Genomic DNA, 24,069 nt, shown 5'->3' with positions numbered 1-24,069 from the left:
AACTTTCCTCCATTACTCAAAAATATAAAGTCAATCCAATCTTACTATTGTCAGCTCACCCCAGGAGCACACTTTGCACTGTGTTTTCACTTTCAACACTTACAAGAATCACAGGCTTTGCAGATTCATGTTAGATTAAAATCACAGATGCTGACGGTAATAATTACAGGTATGGCACTTTCCTGCATATAAGAAGAAGTCCAGGCCAGATAGAATGAGATGTCATTATTTCTCTGGATAATAACTGGAGTGCATACACTGTAGTACATGTGACCTGATATAACCCCACCTCAGTGCATAGGTGCAGGAGGTTGAGAGACTTCCTCTGCCTTGGGAAAACATGTTAAAAGCAGTCCATCACCACAGCAACAGAGAGCCATCCTGTAGTTAAAGCTGTTTGTAAAACCACAAGAGGCTCTGCATACTGTACGCGGACCCAGTGGGGCCGTTCTCTCTCCTTTTCACTATCATTACAGGATAAATGCGAGTGCTGCTCCATGCCGATACCGTTTCCCCTCTCTCTTCCTCCACAGAGCCTTGGGCGAATTTAACTGTGATTTACGGAGAGAGAAAGAGAGACAAAGGCCAAAGCCTGAACCAAAACAAAAGCTTTGAGGGATTTTCACAGAGGAGGATATCTAGACAATTATTCTCTGGAGTCAGATTACCACCGTCAAACTCAGTGACCACAGCTGACGGAGAAAAACAATAGTGTCCCTAATTGAGTATCATTAAAGACATCCAGGGGGGCTTGCAAGTGTATAAAGGTTTCCACTTATAATTTCTGGAAAACATTAATCATCTTTCAGACCTATTGGTTTACAATTCTTTCTCTGAGGAGCAGGTAATTGTTAAATATGTATTTTAACATCATGTTTTTGTCGATATTCTCTGTTTATATTAGGGTATGTTTAAAGAAGCAAGTGACCATCCTTAAAATTAGACGATGAAACTGAATCAAGATGTTTAAAGCCACTCTAATCAATATTACTGCTAAACAGTCACCACATATGAGCTTTTCAGCAACTATCTGCTCATTGTTTTGATTTTACATTCTGCAGTTTTAGCTAAAGAGAAAAAGAGCCAGATATATCCCTTAGGATTTGAGTCTTAAGACCATAAAACCATAACCAGACTGTTACCCCCAAAACAAAATCACAAGCAAACGAATGTATCCTACTTGACCTTGTCCCACCCTCTCCTCTCCATATGCCACAGTCTCTTGAAGAATCCCCTCTATTGTTGTTTGACTGTCTGAGGTTGACTCCTTAGGAACCATTTCATGACAGTGCAGCTCCAGAAATGTTGTGGTGTTCACCAAGAAGAGGGAAACAGGACGGTTCAGAGGAAGCACTGCAGAGTGGAGGAGCAGCTTGTTTCTACTACAACCACATAGAGTGTCAGAGCCAAGTGGCCCTCATATCACTCCTGAAGAGGTACAACATACAGTATGGTACTGCAGTTCATCCTTGCCCTTATCCATATTGCTTTTCTCCTGTAAGAGAACCTCTTACGAAAGCACCTTACAAAGACTAGATGTGCAATCCAGAGAAGAGAAGAGTGATGTATTTCTAGAGTCCATTTATATTGAAGTGGTTATGATCAGGATGCCACAGTGATCATTCATCCCTCTACAGGAGCTCAGAGACTTTTGGGCTTTATGTGATGGCACAGTGTTGCTGTTGGTGGCCAAACATCCTAAGACACTTTATTTTGGTTTTTCCTTGAATTAATCTTCCGGCTTTTCACTCAGATGGTAACGATAATGCAGACACTTGTACTAGTTATTCTGAGATATCCTCCAGCTTTTAATAATTAAAACTGAAAAGCACAACAGGAGCTCATCTTTCTAAGAACAATGAGCCTGTTACACTGGGCAATCCACAAACAGTCAACATTTTTCATTGTAATTACTTTCAACAGAAGGAAAAGTCCCAATAAAAACCTGAGGTCTGCGGATTATCCTGAGTATGTAGAACATTGTCTCTGGCAAGACAGATTACTGTTGAGTTTTTCAGCTGTCATTTTTCAGTGTTTTGAATGTTGTTCTTGGGAGGTAAAACAACTTTCAGTTGAAGCTATATCAAAACCTCAGCACATGATATGATATTTTAAGGCAGTCCATCGTTAATTGACAAGGGAACAGAAAACCAACCAAAACCAAACCACTATCCACTCTGCAATCTATTCTGGACAAATGATAGCAACACTGGTCATAGATGAAGTAGACAAATTATCCTCAGTGCCCAAATGAAAATTGAAAACACCAGAGAAAGAGTAAACCAGCAGGGAGAGCTGAAGGGCTTTACCCCACACAGTATCATTTAGAGTTTGAGAGAGTAGCTTAGTCCTGTTCAGAGCACTTCATCCGTGACCCTTTATAAAAGAGCATGAACTGCACTCTCAGTAATTCAGCCTCTGACAGCTGTAAGCAATATGAGATCATTGCCATTATTATGTAATTAAAAGTAATTTCTGCAAATGACACTACTAAATGGACTGAAATACATGCCTAGACTGCTTGCTAATCTATTTAGAGTGGAAATTAATTATATTGAGCTTAAAGGAATCCTTCTACATTTTTGGAGCTGATTTCCTGATGGGTCTGTGTCCAAAAAAGTAGGAAGATAATTAAAAGTGTGGAACATCCCCTCTAGAGGAAAACTGTAGAGTAATTTGTCCTTCAGTGACAAAGAGATCTAAGTGCCTCCTTTTGTAGGTCAACTATACCAATCTGATTCTATCAGTGGCCTCCCCTATGAGGGGGGCTGCCTTTATCAGCTCTTACAGCTGTACGTTCAGGAGATGAGACGATTGCATACCTCATTTAAAGAACCTGTTCTTGCTTACTGTGTGCTGTATTTCAAGAAAACACTGCCACAACAAATGCTCTATACAGACTAGCAGTAAACTCTGCAAGAAACTCGCCTCACAATTGGATGTGTTTTAGTTCTTGTAGACACGTTCAACTGCAAAACAAAGATTACTATCATTAAACATAAAGAACAGCTCCTGACTTTATTGCTGAGATTCTTTTTAAGTAAGTTGTAATTTTATAAAGATTAATACTTGTCAGTTCATCAGTAGATGATGCTCAAAAAAGGCTTCCACTATTTACTGAGTTCAGGAGCAAGCAACAGATTCAAAATAGATCATCCTTAAGGGATGTATTTATAAAATACAACATATTAGACAGGTCACAGATGTCCAGCAACAGAAAATAGGAGCTAAAAAAAAATGTTTTAAATGCCATTGTTTAAAATGCAAATATCATTATTTAAAGGTAAATTAAACATACACACAACTTCATATTAAATAAAAACTTAAATAAAACTTTCCATCCTATAACCTAAGAGGTGAAGGATTTGACTTTTTCATAGTTAGCCAGGATATAAAAAGGGGTCCTACACAACTTATTGACAGCTGTTAAATGAGAACAACCAAACAAAGAGAGGGGAAAACAATCTCTAATATCAGAGGTGGAAAACTGATAATATTCATTTTATTTGTCTGTTAAAGTCAGTAAGGAATGACATTTGAACTAGGATACCAATATGAGAGCTATGAAAATCAAGACACACCATAGGAAGTACTCAAGCAGATACAAATCTCCTTTCTTTGACTTCTGCCTACTTGTTCAAGGACTCTGCTCAGGATAGAACAGATGAACCCTCGTAAATCCAATTGCTTTGAGAAGAAGTGATTAAGACCCTTTGTTGACAGTGAAGCGATGACCGTTGTGACAGAAAGTCGCTGTGCCAACAACAGACCCACTGGGTTCGTGCCAGAGTAACACTACACTGTGTCATTAGCTGGTGACATTAAGGCATAAAACAAGGCCACACTAGAGCACTAACTAAATTATCCCCAGTAATTTTAAACTAGCTATTAAGAGCTGTTGTTGAAGGTGTAATTGCATGGGGGAGTAGACCTGGGAAACTGAAGGACAAAGATTGAAGCATCTGGAATGCATTAAGACAACAGACCAAGAGGGTCAATTCACCAGGAGACTCATTAGGCAAGCTGTGAGCCTGCTGTTTGTATTGGTAACTTGTTGGGCTGCATCTTGTTAGCAGGATATTGTTCTAGTGCACCATGCTGATGCTGAGATTGGTGGCAATTTTGAATACAGATTCAGGAAACAGAAGCTGGAAAGTTATATTGTTAATGCTATAAATGCTGAGGAAACTGTAAAGCACAGCAATAAAGTATGTTCATTATGTATACACACAGCAGGGATGTGCAATAACTGACTTTGACAGTGCAATTTAGAACAAGGATAGAGACAAATTAATCTGTTAACATTTAAATTCCCCAACATATATATACATGTAGTTTGCACCTCATCACTAATGGTTCATTTACCCACAAAAAATGTTGATAGGGCAATCTGCTGGTCAGGAAGCAACAAAAGCTGACCCCATATTAACCACAATAATGTAACCCAGCTGCTGGTTCATCAGGAACTCACCATGACCCCCTTTCTCCAAGGCTGTAGCATCAAGAACAAAGAGACTGTACATGAGGTTTCTAACTCTACAGCAGCACTCTGACCTAACCAGTCCGACTTCATGCTGCGTATTTACAGTAGCAGATGAGACACAGTTGCTGTGTCCTCACAGCACATTGAGAATGAATGTGCAGACACGGTGAGAGTGTTTTACAGGGTCTGTTGAGTTTGATTTATGTCTGGGTCGCCAGTGGACTGAGCAGAGTGGGTGTCATAAACATCAGCAATACCAAGATCAATGATATGTCTTTTCATGATGGACTGAAAATCACTAACATGGACAGTGATCAGTCAAACATGCAGTGCTTTACTGAGTACAGGCATCAAACATACGGTAGAAAATACACATATGACAGCATCATAAATCACCACCTGTTGTATTCACTGCTGTGTGTTTAAATTCAGACAAATCTATAAAACAGGACAATGTTATGTACAGTAGAACTGTTGTTCATTTTAGTACAATCTGCATAATTATTATTGACATAATTAGCTGATTAAAGTGTTTGGTAATGATTTAATTCTTGTGATTTTTCCCCCCTGTATCTGTATTAATCAATTTATCATTTGTTGTACAAATCTGGCTTTCCAACTTCTTGTCATCTGACAAAATCTAAAATTTAAAGATTAATTTCCATTTCCATTTTTTTTTTTATCATATAAAACAAAGAAAAAAGCTAAGCTTAAAGCTGGAAGCAGGACATTTTTCACATTTTGTTGCCATTGTTATAAAATCAGTTTGGGATCTGTTCATCCTGACTGCACTGCCATTAGAATACATGATTTGTCATTTATAAAAACAGTTGCATCCTCATTGCATATGCATTGACCTTTACTGGTGGACTGTTCGGACTTTACGCCACTAAGAAAGTCTATTGGAGCATGTTTGAGCATTCATACATTAAAAACAGCTGTTCTTGTATGTGGCACCAACACAGTATTGAAAAGCTGTTATCTCACTGGACAGCACTGTCATTTTGAATTCCTCGTGAGGCACTGATTCAGCTTGTCTAGACATATCAGCTTTTAAATAAATAACAATGCTTTACTTCCCATGTGGCTGTGGGCATGTCCCCCGTAGACAAAATTAAAGCACGACTGTCCACATACACATGTTATCTTACAGAGGGGCTAAACAGATCAGCAGGGAAAGACAGGCAACATAAACGGCTTACAGGTGTTCCTTTAAATAGTGTTCCAACACACTAAGCCATTCAGTATGGTCTGCATTAAAGCCTGGAACAAAAGCAAAGAGAAAAGCAGATGCAGGCTTTACTCCCTGAACCCATGATCCATCCTGATAGGCGCATAATGAGAACCAGACAAGTGTTCACACCGTAACACATACAAATCCCTATTCATTATTCATGGCAGATTACACTCTTCATTAAGGCAGAGGTGGGGACCAGGGGACAGAGAGAGAGACAGAGAGCAAAAGAGAAGGGGAAGTCAGTCTACGGAAATGTTACTGGATGAGAAGCAGTCAAGCAGAGCTCTAGCCTGTCTTCACGACTGAGGTTAAAGCATGCAAGCTGTCAAACTAACTGGCATCCAGATAGGACAGAGTGGGCCAGAAACCATGACGAGACCAGACGGTTTCTGCAGTATAAGGTTCAGGTCCCTGAGGCCTGCAGCTCTGCATTCAGCTTTGATACTGCAAACACAATGTGACAAAGTCTTTCTGCACAAGGCTGGAAAATGTCAGTGTAGCAGAACCGCAGCAAGACAAGATCTATCAGGCCCTGCTAACCATTATCAGCTAGATTAGACTAGTTCTTTGTTTTATTTCACAATCTACAACCTAAATCTGGACTTTTAAACACCAGCATCTTCAGTCTTTTTAGATTTTCTTTGTCAGACTTAGCAGATAAGCCAGCAATTTAAAGTCACTATGAAACCTTAGCCATGTGGAGATAGGTCAAGAGGACCTGATAAAATGACTGGTAAGTTTTATGGGGCCAATATCCATGTCTGCTGTTGAAGCAGTGTTATTTCCTGCATGAACCATCATGAAATGTCCAAGATAATCAATGTGGTAAAAGTCACAGAAACATAAATGGCATTACAAAATAAACTGATGAGTAAAGATAGGTCTGGTTAGCTCCAACAAGATCACTAAAGGAGATACAACATAGAAAAGTCAATTTCCTTGCTTAGCTTCAGCTTTGCAGAATGTGTAGCCTTTCTAACAAGCTTCTGACATAATGTTTGCGAGTCGCAAGTTTTATGGTGGTGTTTAACATTGGCTGCACGCCCTAAAATCAAATCTTTCCATCACAAGAAGTGTGAACCACTTTTTCAGTGAATGATTGATGATGTGTATTGTTGTGAAACACTCCATCAGGGCCGAGCTGTTGGTTTTGTTGAGGCTGGCAGGTGAGAGAGATTACCTGCTGGTACAGAGGTCCTATGGGGGAAGGTACAGGCTCAGACAGGCAAGACGGTTGATCTGTTTAAAAGTTCGCCTGGCTCAGAGTAATCTACATACTTCAATTTCTATCCATGTCTATAATAGATTACCAAGAGGGATCTATCAGCACAATCTTCTCTGACATTAAGGCTCTAATGATGCTTGAACGTGAGTCACTAACCGCAGTTCAGCTTCTGAAAGCCTGCATTGATCTCATAATCCATCATAAAGAAATACTTAAATCCAACTTGTCATTTCAAATGCACATGTACATAAACATAATGAATAATTATATTGGTGATGATAAAGTCACTCCTTGGGTTTAGTGCCCATGGCAAAATAAAGAGTGTACTGCACAAGAACCCACCACAAAAGTCAGAAAAAAATTTACTGAATGAAATATAACGGGCATATTTGTTATGTTACTTAGCTGGTTTGATGGTATCACATTCTATAAGCAAACAAAAAATAGAAATTAAATGTGAGCAATAACTCTCAGTGGTTGTGAGACCATGTTAGACTGCCCTCAGCACAATAAACCTGTTCATTTTGTAATCACGTCTGACCTGTAGGTACTTGACACAGCCACTTTGATGGATCTACCATTCAGAGTGTGGATTTACATGGATTTTACATCATTATATTATACACAAACACCGTTTCACCCATTTAAATCCTTTTAGCTCTTACAATGGACATACATGAAGTATATTGATTTTTTTTCAGTGGAGAGAGTTAATACACAGGTACACTACTGAAAATTGTATAATCTGTCCTGAAGGCAGGATGTGGTAGCACGAAATGAAGGTATACTTTGTTATAATCAAGATCTACTAAATGTTACGTATGGAACAGAATCTTTTGTGTACATTTGAGCTCCTATTTAACCTCAGCCATGAGAAAGCAACACCAGTGCTCTTTTAGATGGTAGCAGCTTTTCAAGTCTGCTATCTTTCACTCCAGTGAGTGAAGGGTGTATGCATGTGAGGCTGGAAAAGCTTGGGACTAAATACATCCCATTCAGTAGTAGTGCTTTGCTACAGGTTCATAGTTATTCAACATTTAAGAAGTTGTTAAAACTTACTGTAGGAGAAGGTGAGGCGTGGAGTGACATCGTTTTCCATGACACTTGTATGAAAGCAACTAAGCAGCAGGATAGTGTAGAATGGGAGACAGAGCCAAGCCATACTCTTTGTCCACATGCCTCCTCAGTACAGCCAGCCAACTTGCAGTATTTGCTTTTCAGGGTTTTGGGGAATTCATGAAGAGCGTCTTTTTTAACCTGTGTTTATTTTCTCTTGCCCTCTCTCGCTCTCTCTCTCTTTTCCTGCAGCTCCAGGCTCCTTGAATAGAAGGCCTATGTGTTGTCGAGAAGTCAGGGCACTTCTGTGCTGCAGACGATGATGCTGGTTTGGAATGAAGATCTGTGACCTCAGCACAAGGCAGCAAACCTCCAACGATTAGCCTCCATGTATGCTCGACACCACAGGGTCTCAGCTCAGATCTGTAAAAATGCAAGGAGCAACATTCATTCAAATTAATGATTTGTATAAGCTGTTGCAGGCTTAAATGCTAATGTCAGCATACTAAACACATCCACCATCCTTTAATGTGCTAGCATGCTAACAGTAACTAATTATCACTAAACATAATTTGAAGTTGAAGTTGAAGTTGATTGGAGCATCATTAGTTTTGCAGATATTTTCTATAAACTTGGTACTGGGCAAATTAAAAACCTGATGACTGTGCAGAGGGACACCGAAGTCATTACAACTCATTGTGTAGAACTGTGTACAAAGCTGGCAAGCCATCCAGTTGCTGCTGAAATATTTCAATCTGGTGGAAAACTGACTGACATTCCTGGTGTTAGTGTAACTAATGATGTAAATAGTTTAAAACAAATTGTATAAAACATTCTTTCAAGACAATATTTTTATAGACAAGTATTTTTCTCTTCATAAAATCAATTCCATTAACAACAAAAGATGCTACAGAACAAAACCAAAGTCTACTTTCTCGATCAACTAAATGCCATAGCTTACCTTTTTTATTACATGCTATAAATTGGAGGTGGTATGGCATTGCTTTCAGTTTCCATTCAGAGGGGTTGTTATGTTGTTGTTGTGATCATTAACAGAATACTACATGTGTTACCTTTGCTGCAGGTCACGTTCATCTGTGCACAATGTTCAGAGTCAGGATAATCAGATACTGACACACACCCTTACACTCCCAAAGCTATAATCTCCAACTGAACTACATGTACCTGCTCTTTTGTGCACTGCATGGGAAAGAAAAGAAAGCAGAGATTTCTTGGAAATCTCTGTTAACACTTAATAACAGTGAAAATTAGAGATCGTATTACATAAATTGCAGGAGTTTTTCTTCACAGCTTACAGTTTTCCTCAGGTGAACTTTAGTTTCATTGCTGAGGGGTGAGAAACAGTATGTATACATTCTAACTATTGATGTGCAAAAGTGCAAAATATTTTGATTCCCACAAGTCATACATGGTTTCATTTCCGCCTGCTCTCAGGTATTTATGGAGATAAAACTGTTCAAAGCCAAAGAAAATTGGTTAAATATTTACACTGGCCTGCTGTTCAGTAGTTCTCAAATCAGTGTACATGGATCACTGCAATTTAACTTTTAGTTGTTTTGCTGTTTAAGAACTGCCATATCCACCTCTCTACAATTTATGAGAAAACATTGGACTACAGCCACAAGAGAACTTCTATACCAGTAATGGAGTTATGGGCCAATTCAGTGCTGATGATTAACTGAACATAGTGAGGTGTGACAGGAAACTCAATACAGACATCTCAGTTACAACTACACTCCATTACAATTACCACAAGGAGCTCCTTATGCACTGCAACCAATAGGAGATTCAGTTTCATGTGAGGTATGGCAGTTAATAGCAAGAGGTAGTGAGTGAATTTATTCCAAGTTATTATCAAGGGGCTCCTGACTCTTGAATCAGTGAATCAGTGGTCTGAGGCCTGTTGCAAAAACAGACATCTCCAAATATGAGCTAGGTCAATGACATTTGGAGGAACAGGAAGCTCATGGTAAAAGTCAGAAAACAAAAGACAACGAAGGTTTTTTTCTCTACAGAAGAAGAAATAACTTGAGTAGTAGAAATACATGTAGGTTTGTTGATGTAGCCTAGGATAAGGAATAATACTTAGTGAAGCAAAGGACAAACTAATACCTTTTTGTCTGAGTTGTTTAAGACAAGGTATTTCATTAAAAATATCTTTTCCATCAGTGCACTGTCCAGATTTTTCAAAGCAATAAAAAGAAAAAACAAGACTGTCTGGACACTGAAGGATTTCAACCTACAGTGGTGGGACTGTTGCTCTTAATGATCATGATGGCAAAAGCAGATGAAGTTGTAAAAAAAAGCTTCTATGTTTCAGTGCCTAAAGTTTCTGAACAATACCCCCTGCCAGCAGCCTACGTGATGTCAGTAGACTGTAACAGGTAATAGACAAGAGACATGGTCATAAGCATCATTAGTGTCCTTTGTGTGGAACAATTCAAAGTGAGACACCACTTGACCAGCAGACAGTGGAGCTAGCATTAATTCTGCGTTCGTGTGACAGGCAGCAAAAAAGGCCCACACGCATCAAGCTTAATTCGACTGAGGTATGCAGAGAGAGCTCGACTCAGCGTGTGTGAGAGAACAAGGGCCCCTCTGACTGCACAGAAATCTATATGCAACTCTACACTTCACTGCTCTCTCCTGCATGATGCATAAACTGAATCATCCCTTTCACTCCGTACGCAGATGTGATAGTGTGCTACGGCTCTGGATGATACTCTCCCATCTCTCCATCTATGATCTTCTCATAAAACACCACAGTCTTTTTTTCTATATCTCCTCCAGCAACATATCAACGTAATCTGTTTGCCATACATGTCAAACATTCACCACAGTGTAAAATACTGATGGTCTTATCAAAGGCATATATTTGGCTTTATTACTGGGAGTGCACAATTAACTACGGGGTTCTTTAACCATCCATCTATCCATCCATCCATGCATCCAACCATGTGCCTGAGAGGTGAAAACCTGGGTCTATCCCTAACCTGGATTATGAGAACAGGACAATAAGACAAAGACTTTAGTAAATCAAACTGAAATTGTTGCATGTTCTAAGTTGTAGGAAAAAGTGAAGTGTCAGCCAGTCCTCTTTAAGTCCTCTCTATCCCAAGTGGCAAGTAAAACATTTTATGCTTTTTGGTGGGCAATATGTGGAACAAAGACTTGTCACCATTCAAGCCCATAATTCAGGAAGTAATAGTAATTGTTTTGGCAGTGTAAATAATTATCTGAGGAATGTAAGATACCATTAAATGAAGCAGTAATCAGCGCTACTGGGAAAAGGAGTGAATTCAAGTAAAGATTAGAGTCATTAACACATGGTTGTGTAAAGTACTTACAATATAAACGTCCTCATAAAAAGTTATAGGCATTTCATATCCTACAATAAACCTTTGGACATTATCTTTCCTACACTAGTTTGTAAAAGAAGAGGAAATAAATGTTGTATTTAACCAAAAAGGGAAATTGCTATCACTCCACTAGTCATCCCCTGCAATACAGCTAAAACTACCACTATATATCACTGAATGGAAATGACTAACAAATGACAGCAGTATTTATAGGACTCACAGAGTCCTATAAATAGTGAAGCACTACATACTGTATACTGCTGAAACAGGTGGCACCACTATTAGCATTTGCAATTTGAGTAAAGTAGAAGGGGTCAAGGCTCCATGCGTTCCACAGGCAGCCTGTTGACTGGAAAAGTGTTGACGGATAAATACGACCTCTTGGCATGCCTGTCATCTCAGGAAGCCACCTGTACACACACACGTACTCACTCTAATCACCTACGTCACACCTTTCGGACAACCCAGGTCACATGCTCCCAGATGTGGCCTTCAGCCTGTGAGCAACACGTCCCCTGCCGTCCACTCGACATCCCCACACCGCTGAAGGACTCTCAGATGTGTGAAGGGGCAGATGCGAGATGTGGAGGATATCATCTGTCAGGAGAGGCTTTAATGGAAGAGCACGCCTGCACATATGGGCAGAGTGGCTGATTCATTGGGTGAGCAGTGTGGGAGTGCAGTGTTGACACAGTTCTGCAACAGTCCTACTGCCTCTCAGGTTATGTCGCAACTATTCACCCAGATCTAAACATACCAATCGATGACTAAGACGTGACAGCACTTCCATCGCAAAGTATCAGGTTAAAGGGACTTGCGATGAATCACAATCACGAGAATTTCAAAATATTCTCAAATTGTTCCTATTGTGATGACTAATTTAACAGTTCCTATTAGACTACATGCAGTGCATTGGGATGTATTCGCGAGTGTGTGTGTTGTTTCATGTAGACGATGAAATACAATTTGGGAAGTCCAATCGGAATAACAGTTTTATGCATTTGAAACTTCGTAGATGACAAAACACAGACACAATGGATTGTGAATACAAACAAACAAGATTTTACATCACTGGAAAGTTATTAACATGGTTGCTGTTTTATCTTTTAAAGTAACCAGCATAAACATGTTACAAAGCAGGAATGTCTGCTTCCATGTACGTGATGCTTTGCCGGATGAAGTCAAACTGCTTTAAGCAAAGACTTCCACTCTGTGTAAAAGTCTATCTCAACACAACCTTAAAAGAGATTCTCCAGGAGCCTAATTACTGTGTTTACGTATTTCCAAATGAATATTTATGCATCATTAAATTAAACTCTGTTGCACCACACAAACTAGCTCTTAGATAGTTTTTAGCTTTTATTAAATGCTTACAAACAGCAGCCAGGTGTAACTGGAATTTTAATTCCATTTCACAAAATAACACAGTATGCTTTAGTTTAATAACTGTACAGAATCAACTGGACAAGCACAAGCAGATGTTTCCCTGAAACAGACAAATTCTTCCATGTACAGGTATACAGATAGAGATTAAATAAAACTAAACCAACAGTACACTTACTAATAACTGGTAGTTCAATTTCTGATTTTTTTCTTATTTACCTACTTAATTGCTTTAGATTACTGCAGTTTTCGATGTTATCATGGTGCCACCTTCTTTAACAAAACACCACTTTGAAACCAGCTAATACTTATAACTTTCCAAGGACTTTACACACAAACTTCGTAATGGCTTCTTGAATAAATGGTGCAACCCAATCCTGTTCTGCAGAAATTTCTGCATCCGATTAGGTGACTGGGGAGTCTAAAGAAATACCTTCTCTTTCCTACTCAACCCATTTTAAGTCCAATCCCTAGACCAAGCTAAGAGTAATTAATGGCTCATTCATCCCTGAGTGAACCATACAGCAATAATTATGACCATATGCTAGTCCAAAGACTTATAATTGCCTAATTAAAATCTTATTAAACTACTGAACAGAGATAGGGGACATTTTGAACTTATGGTTCAGAGGAGTTAAATTCATCAAGCTTCCTTCTCCACTGGGGATTGTAACACCCGGTCAGAGGTTGTGAGTTTTATCACAAGTGCTGACTTCCCAAAATATCGCAAATTTGAAGCTATCAGGCGTTAAGAATGTATTGACAGATTACAGTAATATATGGCTGTGAAAGTGGATGAGCATATTTCATCACCTAAGTCTTTGAAACCTATACAAGTGCCTAAATCGACCCTGTCTCAGACTTGAAAATATTGAAAAAGATATTCTATTTCATTCCATTTCTGTTCTGCACACATTTCCATAACAGATGTGGAGCCAGCAGAAGCAGTCTGATGATGAAATGTAAAGTAGCAGAGCGAGGCCTGCTATCACTATCATGGCCAAAATGAGTAAAAGAAGAGCAGCAGGAGCTCCACGGCAGACAGAAAAGTGCATTAACATACTAAAAGAACGAAGAGAAGAAATGAAAGGGCAAGGATACCTTTTCCTATTGTTGGTCTCTTCATTAAACTCTAATATCTATATCAGTACTAACATGGACATAAAAGTCAGCAGAGAGTAAACTATTTCACCAAATGCTAGACTGAGTGAGATTGTTATTACTGTGTGAGAGTCATTTGTCTCTTAGGTTTTTGCTCTTTATTTCCCAGCAGCTGAGCCAAGTCAGAATGTCAAAACACATCAGACAAACATAAACCTGGATTAAAAGTATCAATGTGTTGTTCTTGATAAACTCACAAACACAGTACTGTAAATACTGAGGCACTGAGGAGAAACTGGCAGAAGTTTGTACTTTTCTCTCACTCTGAACTCTTTTCAGTTTTCAACAATCCAGTGTAAGTTGATCCACTTTCTGAAGCAGCCAGGTCTGTGGATCTTGCAGAAATGACCTATTTCTTTTCTATTTTTTTTTTACTGTGGTCACACCCTTTGCTGAAGGAACACCTATATCATTGTGAGTGTGGTTTTATTCTTTAAAGCACCTTTCAGGAAGTATGCTGGCCTCCTAATTTAGATACAAAAAAATCAGCTGTTGCAAAGATTAAAAATCCCTATATGATCTGTGTCATCTCTTTATTCATATCTGACTTTTATTAATATTTTAAACCCAATGTATTGACACACTACATAATTCCATACAATATCTAGTATATGCAATGATGTCCAAAACTTTTCTACAAATTCAGAGGCCAAAAGTTGAAATTGTTTTGATATTGACATTCAAGAATTGCATCTCCAGTAACTGAAAAGACTTTTCTGGGCTATAAAGCTGGAGAGAAGCAAAGCTAGAGCAAATGCAAAGCAAGACTGCTGCTGCTGCTACCACTACACTTGTACTATTCTTCTTTTAAAAGCAATTATACTAAAGTAAACATTGTTTGAACACAATTTCCTTCCTCAATCTTTTAACAGTGTTTGGATTTGTAGAAAACAAATCTGTACAACAATACTTCCGTAAAACTGATTACCTAAGATGAAGTTCTCAGGTTATGGCTCCATCTTGTTGCAGCTGGTCCCCAAAGACTTGTTATATGTCATATTTTGGGTATGAGGAAATGTATTTATTTTGCTAATCTCCTCCCAAATATATGTAAAAGCTCTGTGTGTTTAAGCTCTTGCACGCTCATTAGCTGCTGTTAGAAAATTCAAATCACCTCCATGATCAGATAATTTTTCTATTTCTCATTACTCACACATTGCATATGCTTCAAGAGTGGATAATAGGTTTACTGACTATTCTGGCTTAAAAAAAAACCAAAACATTTATAGTATAATGGCCTGACCCTGGTCTTGGTCCTGTGTGTATATCTCAATTACTGCACACACATACTGTGAACATGAGTAGCAGGCTTAGCAAGGGCTTTAGTGTGACATACAGCACTTGCTTGATAGTAAGTTGTGTAACAGTTTGGACCAGCCAAAGAAAGTGTGACCATATGCAGTCTGGAAAACAAAACTATTTAACTAAGGGACTATTTTATGTGAGGAATAACATATACACAGTATAATACTGCATAGTACGCTGTTAAAGATGCTGTGGGCCTGGGTTTATGAGGGTACCTGGCATTTGCCAGACACAGGTGAGGAGCTGTTCAGCCCTGGGTGCTGTAAGTAGGTCAGGCCTGTTGAAACACTCACTCCAGTTCTTGTTCGCCATATATCTCTGTCTGCATTTACTGGAGTGAAGTACTGACAATAACAGAGCGAGTGCTGATAAGATAGCACCGACCTCACGTGTTATCTCACCTGTTTATGTTTACATTCAGTAACTTGATTTCTTACAACAGATACTGTAAGTCTATAATACACTGGTTCTTGTTGAATACAGCTATGAATGTGAAATTACTGTAAAAATGAAACACAAATATTACTACATTATTAAAATGTGCTTAAATTAATAATGCCATCTTGATTCAGATAACCTAGATCTACAGATTTAAATTTACAAGAGGACTGTATTTAATCTATGCCAAATAAATCACCTGATCAAACAAGGACTTTTTAAATGCTTGTTTTTGGAAAAATACATTGAAAACTTCTGATTTAACAGTAGGAGAATACTATGCCTCACTAAAGAAAGCCTGTTTGTAAACATAAACCTTCATTTTAGAATATATCATCACAAATATCTATTTTGTTGCCAGTTCAAGTGAAAAAGTAATGTGCTGCATTAATATTTGCTGCTCATGTAAATTCATGGACCATTCACCAATCACCAAAGATGCATTAAAATAATCATCCTCTTTGAAATTGATTAGGCTGGTGTGATATGAATAAAAAATAAAGCGATGTGGCTGTCCCACTTGATGTCCACAGCAAGAAGCTGCACGCATTCCTGTAGCTTAGAGGCTTAGACAGAAGCTCATGCTTTAGGCCACTGGGCAAAGAGCTGAACACATCCATCACTGTGAGAGACCGATAAAAGGCTCAGAACCTCCGCTTCTCCACACGCCCATCAACGATACAAACCACAGGCCTGCCTTCAACACAATTCAAAAGGTTTTCAAGTCTATGAAGCGCATCGTAACCCTCAAGGTTTAACCCAATAGGTGACACGCTGCTCAGTGCGCTACAAGTCTCACACATCGACTTTAGTGCTTTCTACACATACTGATGCACTTGGCAAAGTGTAATCGATTAACACTCACAGTCAAATGACAAATCAATTAATAAACAAATTATTTGAGCACTAATAATGATTCTGCTAAGTCCTGTTAAGCCTTAAAGAAAGAGATTACATTTTAAATCACCTCAGTTTTTCACAATGAAGTATCACCTCGTGAAATATTGTCAATATGGGAAGAACTACCAGGAGTGTTTTAAATACCGTTTTATTGCCTCTTGAAATCACTTAGATCTTCTCAACAGCTATTTAAACAAGGTGTTAGATGTACAACTAACACACATTTGCAGTACACAATACTGTGTATTCTCAAACAAAGTCTGGCAGAATGAAGAAGCTTGATGTTTTTTACCATTTTTTAAAAAATCACAAGTAAAAATGAATGACAGCACAAGGGAGTTTGTCTAATCAGCTGTAATCAGGTTCAGGCTCACACTTCAATCAACTATTGTACAGCCTATTTATAATGTCACAGTCTGTGGGAACTGTCCAGTTGTGTGATTGTGATTTATGAGGCCTAGTGAGGTATTATCTGCCCAACGTCTAGAGTACACTACCCATCCTGAGGCAACTTATATGTTACAGAAATCTCAGGTTTTTTATGTTTGTGGTTGTACTGGTTTCATTGGCTTTTTTTCTCTGGCTACAATCCTCAACATTTTTTTAAAATGTTGAGTCAAGTACAAGTCAAAGCCTCTTTATTTGGCAAATAGAGCACATTAAAATATCTGTGGGAGTAGCCTGCCCCCTTTATGTGGGGTCTGCGAGTGGGGCAGCCGCCCCCATCATGCAGTGACCTCACTTAGTAAAGATCAATAGCACGCTGCACATTCCTTACTCCAAGTCTTTGGCCAGGGTATTCCAGTCATCCAAGACATTATGTGAATCCTTTAGCACGCCGATATTTTGGGTAAATTCCAATCATTGACATCCAATATCCTAGACGACCGGATTTGACCTACGAGGGCAGCGTATCTGGTACACCAAACGGGGGAGATGAACTCTTGTCACTCAAGACTATCACGATATAGGCCACGCTAATGCAGTCACTCAAGGGCAAATTTTTCAAACTCACATTGTCCATTTTATGTCTAATTTTACATTTACATGTTTTCCCCGTGCCGTCTTCATTTTCCCTTTCAGTCATGCTGTACACAGCCTACCACACGGCAAAATTACGAACCCACATTGATCCTTAGCCTAGATGATTTAATGGCTGGCTGACTGTTCTATTTAACCAGACAAGCATAATAAGGGGATTAGCACCCTATCAGATGACAGAGTTCAGTGTGCTTGGCTGCAGGTATATGGGAAGAAATTCTGTCATATGATTAGTTTTTCATTGTGGGGATAGAATAAATTAGTCCCTTCTAGAAAACTGTTAAAAATAAATATAACGAAAGTGTAGTTCATGTAATTTTAATGCCGAAGTTAGAATGACACTTTGAACTTAAAGGCCCTTGAAGTTTATTTTACCTCTTTGTTTGCATGAAAGCTCAAACTAGTGTGCCACTGAGATGCCATAAGAGTCCTGACACGTCTATACTGCACCCTAGCCCCCACAGCTGGATGTGTGTAGGCAGGAGCTGATGTCACGGAGAGATGGAAGTGAAATGATCTGTTACTAGAAAGCTGACTTTGACTGGTGGTGTATTTCTGAGTGAAGCAAAAAAAAAAAAAAAAAAGAGGCATTTTCTTTATAATCCAGAAGAGGTTAAAGTCCCAGTCGAGTTTAGGAATATCAATATAAAGAAAGTGAATATGTGGTTAAAGAAAACATTCAACTCTCATTTAAGCAAACATGTACTCTCCTACAGCGTCCAAATGTCACTTAATTCCCAGAAACTAAAGAGGATATTGCGTTGCTTAGTCAGTGCTCTGACATTACCATGGGTCAAGCCAGCAATTCATCACATTATTTGTAAACTATAACATGTAAGGCCAGCAATTAGACTGATGAGTGGAGACAGAATAAATAGACCGTTTTACTTGCATCACAAACTAAATACAAGAGAAGCAAACAAGAAGCCTGAATTTAAACCAAACCCTGTTTCTCTTTTCCACTTGTATTGACAGCTAATTTAATGCAGTGCTATTTCACAACGTAGCCTAAGCTTTATGCAGTATTGCTTAGTTAAGAAAGTGAAGTGAAGGTGGGAAGCATTTATTCATTCTCTGTCCCCTAAACCAGAAAAAAACCCACTGACCACAGCAGAAGTCATTCTGGGGGGGCATCAACAGTGTTTGTGCCTATGAGCTGAAGCTGCACCTGCATGCTGAGCGGCTTCATCCCCTCCAGATGTCTGGAGGCCCAGAGCCAGCACATCTATAACTGTCTCCTCAACTGCCCAGACAGTGGTGGAGAACTGCCAGAAAGAAAGCAGAGATGCATGGGCATCTGAATCATGCAGCTACTTGCACTGCACAAAAATTGTTGAAAGAGGCCATAAGATGGCTCATGTGCTGTGTCTTAATATATCACATCTTCAATCCAATCTGATGAATTATTCAGACGGTGATATCTACTGTGCCTCTCACCTAAAACATCTGCCCTGCCAGCCTGTCTGCCATGTCTGGCTTACACTCTGTTCTGCCACAGGAAGCTTTTAGTCTGCTGCCGTCCTGTGGTCTCTGTTCCATTTAACCCCCTTCCTCTATCTCTATTTCCATCTCTTGGACTACAGGCATCAAGCGTTGAGGGAAAGATATTATGTTACTATAGCAAAAAAAAAAAAAAAAAAGTGAAGCCATCTGTACAAGAGTTTAAAAAGAAAATTTTGCTACTACAGTATAAATTTCTGGATTGTCAAAAAAACAAGTACAATGTGTATGTGTATAACATCTGGGATATGTTATACACAAGCATGGACACCATAGAGAAAGCACAGCAGGCGGCATTACATACTTCCAGACTATTAAAGTGAAGAGTGTTCATGACAGATTAAAAGTACACACTCACCTCCTGCACTGTTCAGCAGGGCATATAATGACTAAATACCAGCATCACTCTCCTCCCTGCCACCGTCTTTGCAAATATCTCATTCATATCTTTCAACAAGGAGGACTGACTGAAAAACATGACTGACACAGCAGTATTGCATCCATCAGAAGAACATGTTTGTCTGTCAGCCAGAAAAATGCTTCAACCAGCAATGTGCATAAAATATCTTACTGAACTCCTTAAAAAGAATGATACTGTACGTTAATATTAAAAGAAAGAACAGCTTGTTTACAGTGAGGCAATTAGAGGTCTGTGATCAGAGAGTTACGGCAGGAATGTCTAAAAGGGTCAGTAGTGCCATTAGCAAAGTAAAGGGCACAACCTGGTATGTTCAGAGATATCAGATCACAGTGTTGGGGGAGGGACATGCTACTAAAGTCGCTCAGTGGGAGGCTGATTCCATTAATCAGACCACTCTCTGTCTAATGTCAGGACGCATACAAACATATGTGACTGCTAACAAACTAATGTATGTTCGCTGTATGTACAGTAACACCCTATAGTTTTCCCTTAGCTCCAGCTCCACAGTGTAGATGTGTACAAAGAACTTTAAATTGAATGTAATATGGAAGAGGAACAGGTGTGAGTTGAATGGTGATGGAAACACACCATAAAGAGACAAATTTCTGACTCTCACACTAACACATATGAAAACACACTCCACATGGTTTCCCAAAACCTTTTCACAGGCTTGTGGACAGTTAAAATAAAGCACTGTGTGGACATGGTGAGGCCACTAAGTGCTTCATATGCATTGTGTGTGTTTCATACGCGGTAAAAGGCAGAGCTGACGATCACTGGACACTGGACCAAAACAGTGATCTGGCTATGTTCCATGTCCACAGTCATTTCCCACATCGTGGCACAGTGCAGGACTGGGAATAAACAGAGGGACCCGCTGTGCTCCCAGAATGCATGTTTGCAGAGTTCCCATCAGTGAGTACACAGTAATAGGACTCCCAGAAGGCCTCTGTTTAACCTTTAGGTTACAAGTGGCTGGCCACTCCACGTCCCACCCCTCCCTCTCCCTCTAGTGCTTCAGCTATTAACCCTTCTCTCGTTCGTTTTATTCAGAACAATCAGACACATAAACAAAGTCACATCAAATCACAAGATCAGGTCATATGACTTGAAAAGCAACTAAATGGACTTAGTGACAAGATTATTTTATCAAGTGCTTTTTAAAGATCAAGCATTTACTTGTATCTCAACACAGTGAGACGCCATGGATGAGAAGTCCTTAAACCATTCAGAAAAAAAAAATAGAAATTTGAGAAACTAGCAAAACTCTATCTGCAGATAAAGATTGTGTTACACGAAGACAAGTACTTGTTGCGAAACTTTTGAAAGCAAACGTTTTCATCAGAGCAAAAGAATTCCTAAATGAAAAGAGAAAACTCAACTAACCAGTCCAGCTAACAAACAATGTTAAGAGACAACTGTAAACATAGCAAAAATGGCTTAAGGTTTTTTTCTGACTTTACCAAAACTAAAATTCTCCTAACAAAACAGCCCTCCATATATCATTCTTCTGTTCTGCACAGTAATTAAGGGAGACAACACTGTTTTCAGGGCTAGTTGTTTCTGCAGTAAGTGTAGCTCCTGTCTTGGAAGGCAGCACAAAATATTTTGGCTCAAGTTTTAAGACATGCACTGAATGTCTTTAAAGAACTCACACTATGATCTGAAACTGTGATCTAATTCAGAGCTATGCACTTGTCATGTAATTTGTAGCCAGTAACTGCACATCTGTGTTATCTGAAATAACATTTGTGACACCAAACCATATGGAAGGGAAAACAGTACATAACCAGAAAATACAAACAACCAACTCTCTCGCTCTCTCTCTCTCTCTCTCTCTCTCTCTCTCTCTCTCACACACTCTCTCTCACACTCACACACACACAGTCAACTCAAACTGTATAAACAGATGAAGAAGAAGGATCAGAGTAGCCTAATGCTGGGAAAATACCCTTCAGTGCTGGCAAAATGAAAGCATGCGCATATTAGGCCAACACAGGAGATTAAACTGTGATAAAACTTTTATTCCTACTTTGTCTTTTCCTTTCTGAACAGATTTAGTCAATTGTAACAAGTTGCTGACTGTTTTGAGCTGCTTTACTACACAGCAGCATAATTTGATCTTTTTGCTTGTATTCCTTTTCAGAAGACCTAATGTAGAACAGCTCTGCATCAAACACGTTTTCAATCTGCACAGGAATGTTTCAGTGTTTCAGTCAAACTCTATACAGTGATATTCAGGCTTATGCCACAGTAACTAAAACCATGATATAAAATGCATTTTTGTGAAGAGGTCTGGATTTGAGGTATTGATATAGCAGGCACCGTGCTTTACCAACAAGCCAAAGCTTTTCTGACAGCATCATACAGCCAGTTCATTGTCAAGGCTGCCGGTATCCAGAACGCAACTGCCAGCTGTTTTCTTTGTGGATCAAACCAAAAGAAAACAGCAGGCCGAGGTCAGCACAGGCAGGCTTTTCTCCTACAGCAGACAGATGAATTTCCATCTACGAGGCTGCGAAACAAAAACTCTCTCTGTTACAAATGAGATAGCACAGTTGATTATATTCCACCCTCATGAGACATAATCAACCATTCTCAAAAATTCATGAAAGCTTCTATTTATTCCAGTTCTGTTGACTGTTTGTTGATCATTTGAGGGTCTGTGGCTGTGTGAAAGCTTGGATGGGAGGGTTATCTCACATGTCCAGCTGCCCTGTTAGTACAAGCCAGACAGAATCAGATGGACTGAGAGGGAAATCAAGCTGTCCTGAGGCTGTATAAGATGTCAATGATGCTAATTTTCCACATAGAAAACTGAGAACTCAAAAATACCAAAGTCCACTGCATCGCACATGTACCGTGAGAAGTTTTTTCTTTTGAAACGAACATTGCAGATTCATAGATTCTGGATTGCGTAATGAAGAAGATGCAAGGTTACAGCTTTAAAAAAAACAGTCAAATGATTATTCAAGGTATTTTATATTTCTTAAACTATATATAAGAAGGAATTAAATAAACAAGCAAATAATAAAAAACTAAAGCCCACTCTGATTATTGATAGTAACAAAGTCTCTTGTTGCTTCACAGAACAGTTTGCTCTGTCAAACTAATGACAGAGGGAAGGGAGGGCAGCTCTGAGGGAGTAAGTAAGAAGAGGTCATAAAAATCTCATGTTGACCTCATTGACTTTTGATAGACTTTTCCATTTATGTTTTCTATCCATTAACTACCACCCACACATTCAACAATTTGGCATTAATATCTATTGTGTTGCCAGTAATGTGTGGGTGATTTTCACACAGTAACACCTGATGCTTCTTTGCGCACAAACTCCTCAGCAGTTTGACTGAGCCAGTTCTTAACTATCACAATGAGACACACCAAGACAATTAAGATGTTATGTTGATACATGTATTTAGGTTCCAGTGTGTGCGCTGCCATTAACTCCTATCTGTGGAAGGACGCCTCGCTCCCAGTCCCAGTCTCACTCCTGATGAGCTGTTCCTCAGCTTACAGAGTCAGAGCTATCCTATTTCTGAGTTACTAGAGACACTCACAAACAAGCCAGTAAGCCTTAAAATATGAACACACCTAGTGAAATATCTGTGTTTCTAAAGAAAGGTCCAAAACCAACATCTCTGAATTCAAGGGTGGCTCCTTAATGAGACACACACACTCAGACTGGGTCTTTAATTGCCACCTTGTGCAGCTATCACCTCGCCATAAAGATGTACTGGAGAGGGCGGAGGGCTGGTTCTTGTCAGCTCACACCCACTTTTCCCTTTAAAGAGAGAAACTAACAACAAACCCCACGCAGGCTCAGTCATAAAAAGTTGTGTAGTGACAGGTTATCCTGGCATCATTTCAAAAGGCAACCAGAACATCAATGATTCATGATGCCACGGCACCACACAGTTAATGAACACAAGGGTATAATCTCTATAACAGCAGTACTTACGTTCAGTCCCACTCAGCTGTGAAACAGAAACATCCCTCAGATCGAAAAACGGTTTCCTTTTAGGTGACACGGACAGATTGATTCCTCCTCTAGGAAAACTTCACAGGGACAACAGGGTTTAAAAAAATACTAGCAGATGACAGCTCTGAGTCTGCAGGTCCACACTCTCTCTCTCTTTCTGACAGTGTGGTAGTACAGCCTACCTCTGGGCACTCAACACACTGGAGCTCCTCCCATCACACACACAGTCAGAGAGGGAGGGGAAAAAAGGGAGGGAGGGAGGGAGATGTGGGAGTAGAAGCAGATACACAGCATGATCTGGCATTGTTCAAGTTTAAATATTTTCGGTAAAATAAAACTTAAAATGCAGGGGGAACAATAAAGACTAAATGTGAGAAGAAAAAGAAAAAAAATGCATTCTTTTATAATTGTGCGTAACCTACAACAGTGTAAATTTGCTTTGGATCACTTAGCTAGAGGCAATCAATGAGCAGACAGACTTTTCTCTCCTTTCACAATCATTTCAACTAGTACACGTATACATAATGTGACTGTTTTTAGCAAGTAAACAAAAAAAA

General features: G+C 39.2%; 1 protein-coding gene across 1 annotated transcript in view; it reads right to left on the bottom strand.

Annotated features, from left to right (window-relative positions):
* The window catches only part of sema4ba (sema domain, immunoglobulin domain (Ig), transmembrane domain (TM) and short cytoplasmic domain, (semaphorin) 4Ba), a 35,741-nt gene extending 12,077 nt beyond the window's left edge, over nucleotides 1-23,664 (bottom strand). The window contains exons 1-2 of the mRNA XM_026311663.1: nucleotides 23,492-23,664; nucleotides 8,005-8,424 (exon numbers count right to left, since the gene is read on the bottom strand). Coding sequence (XP_026167448.1) covers nucleotides 8,005-8,122 — 118 coding nt within the window. The 5' untranslated portion in view covers nucleotides 8,123-8,424; nucleotides 23,492-23,664. The remainder of the gene's footprint in view (nucleotides 1-8,004; nucleotides 8,425-23,491) is intronic.
* Between the last annotated feature and the right edge of the window lie 405 nt (nucleotides 23,665-24,069).

Source organism: Mastacembelus armatus, chromosome 6 (genome assembly GCF_900324485.2).
Source record: "Mastacembelus armatus chromosome 6, fMasArm1.2, whole genome shotgun sequence".
NCBI lineage: Eukaryota > Metazoa > Chordata > Actinopteri > Synbranchiformes > Mastacembelidae > Mastacembelus > Mastacembelus armatus.
Note: the sequence above shows the minus strand (reverse complement) of the source record. Positions and strands in the feature narration are given on the sequence as shown.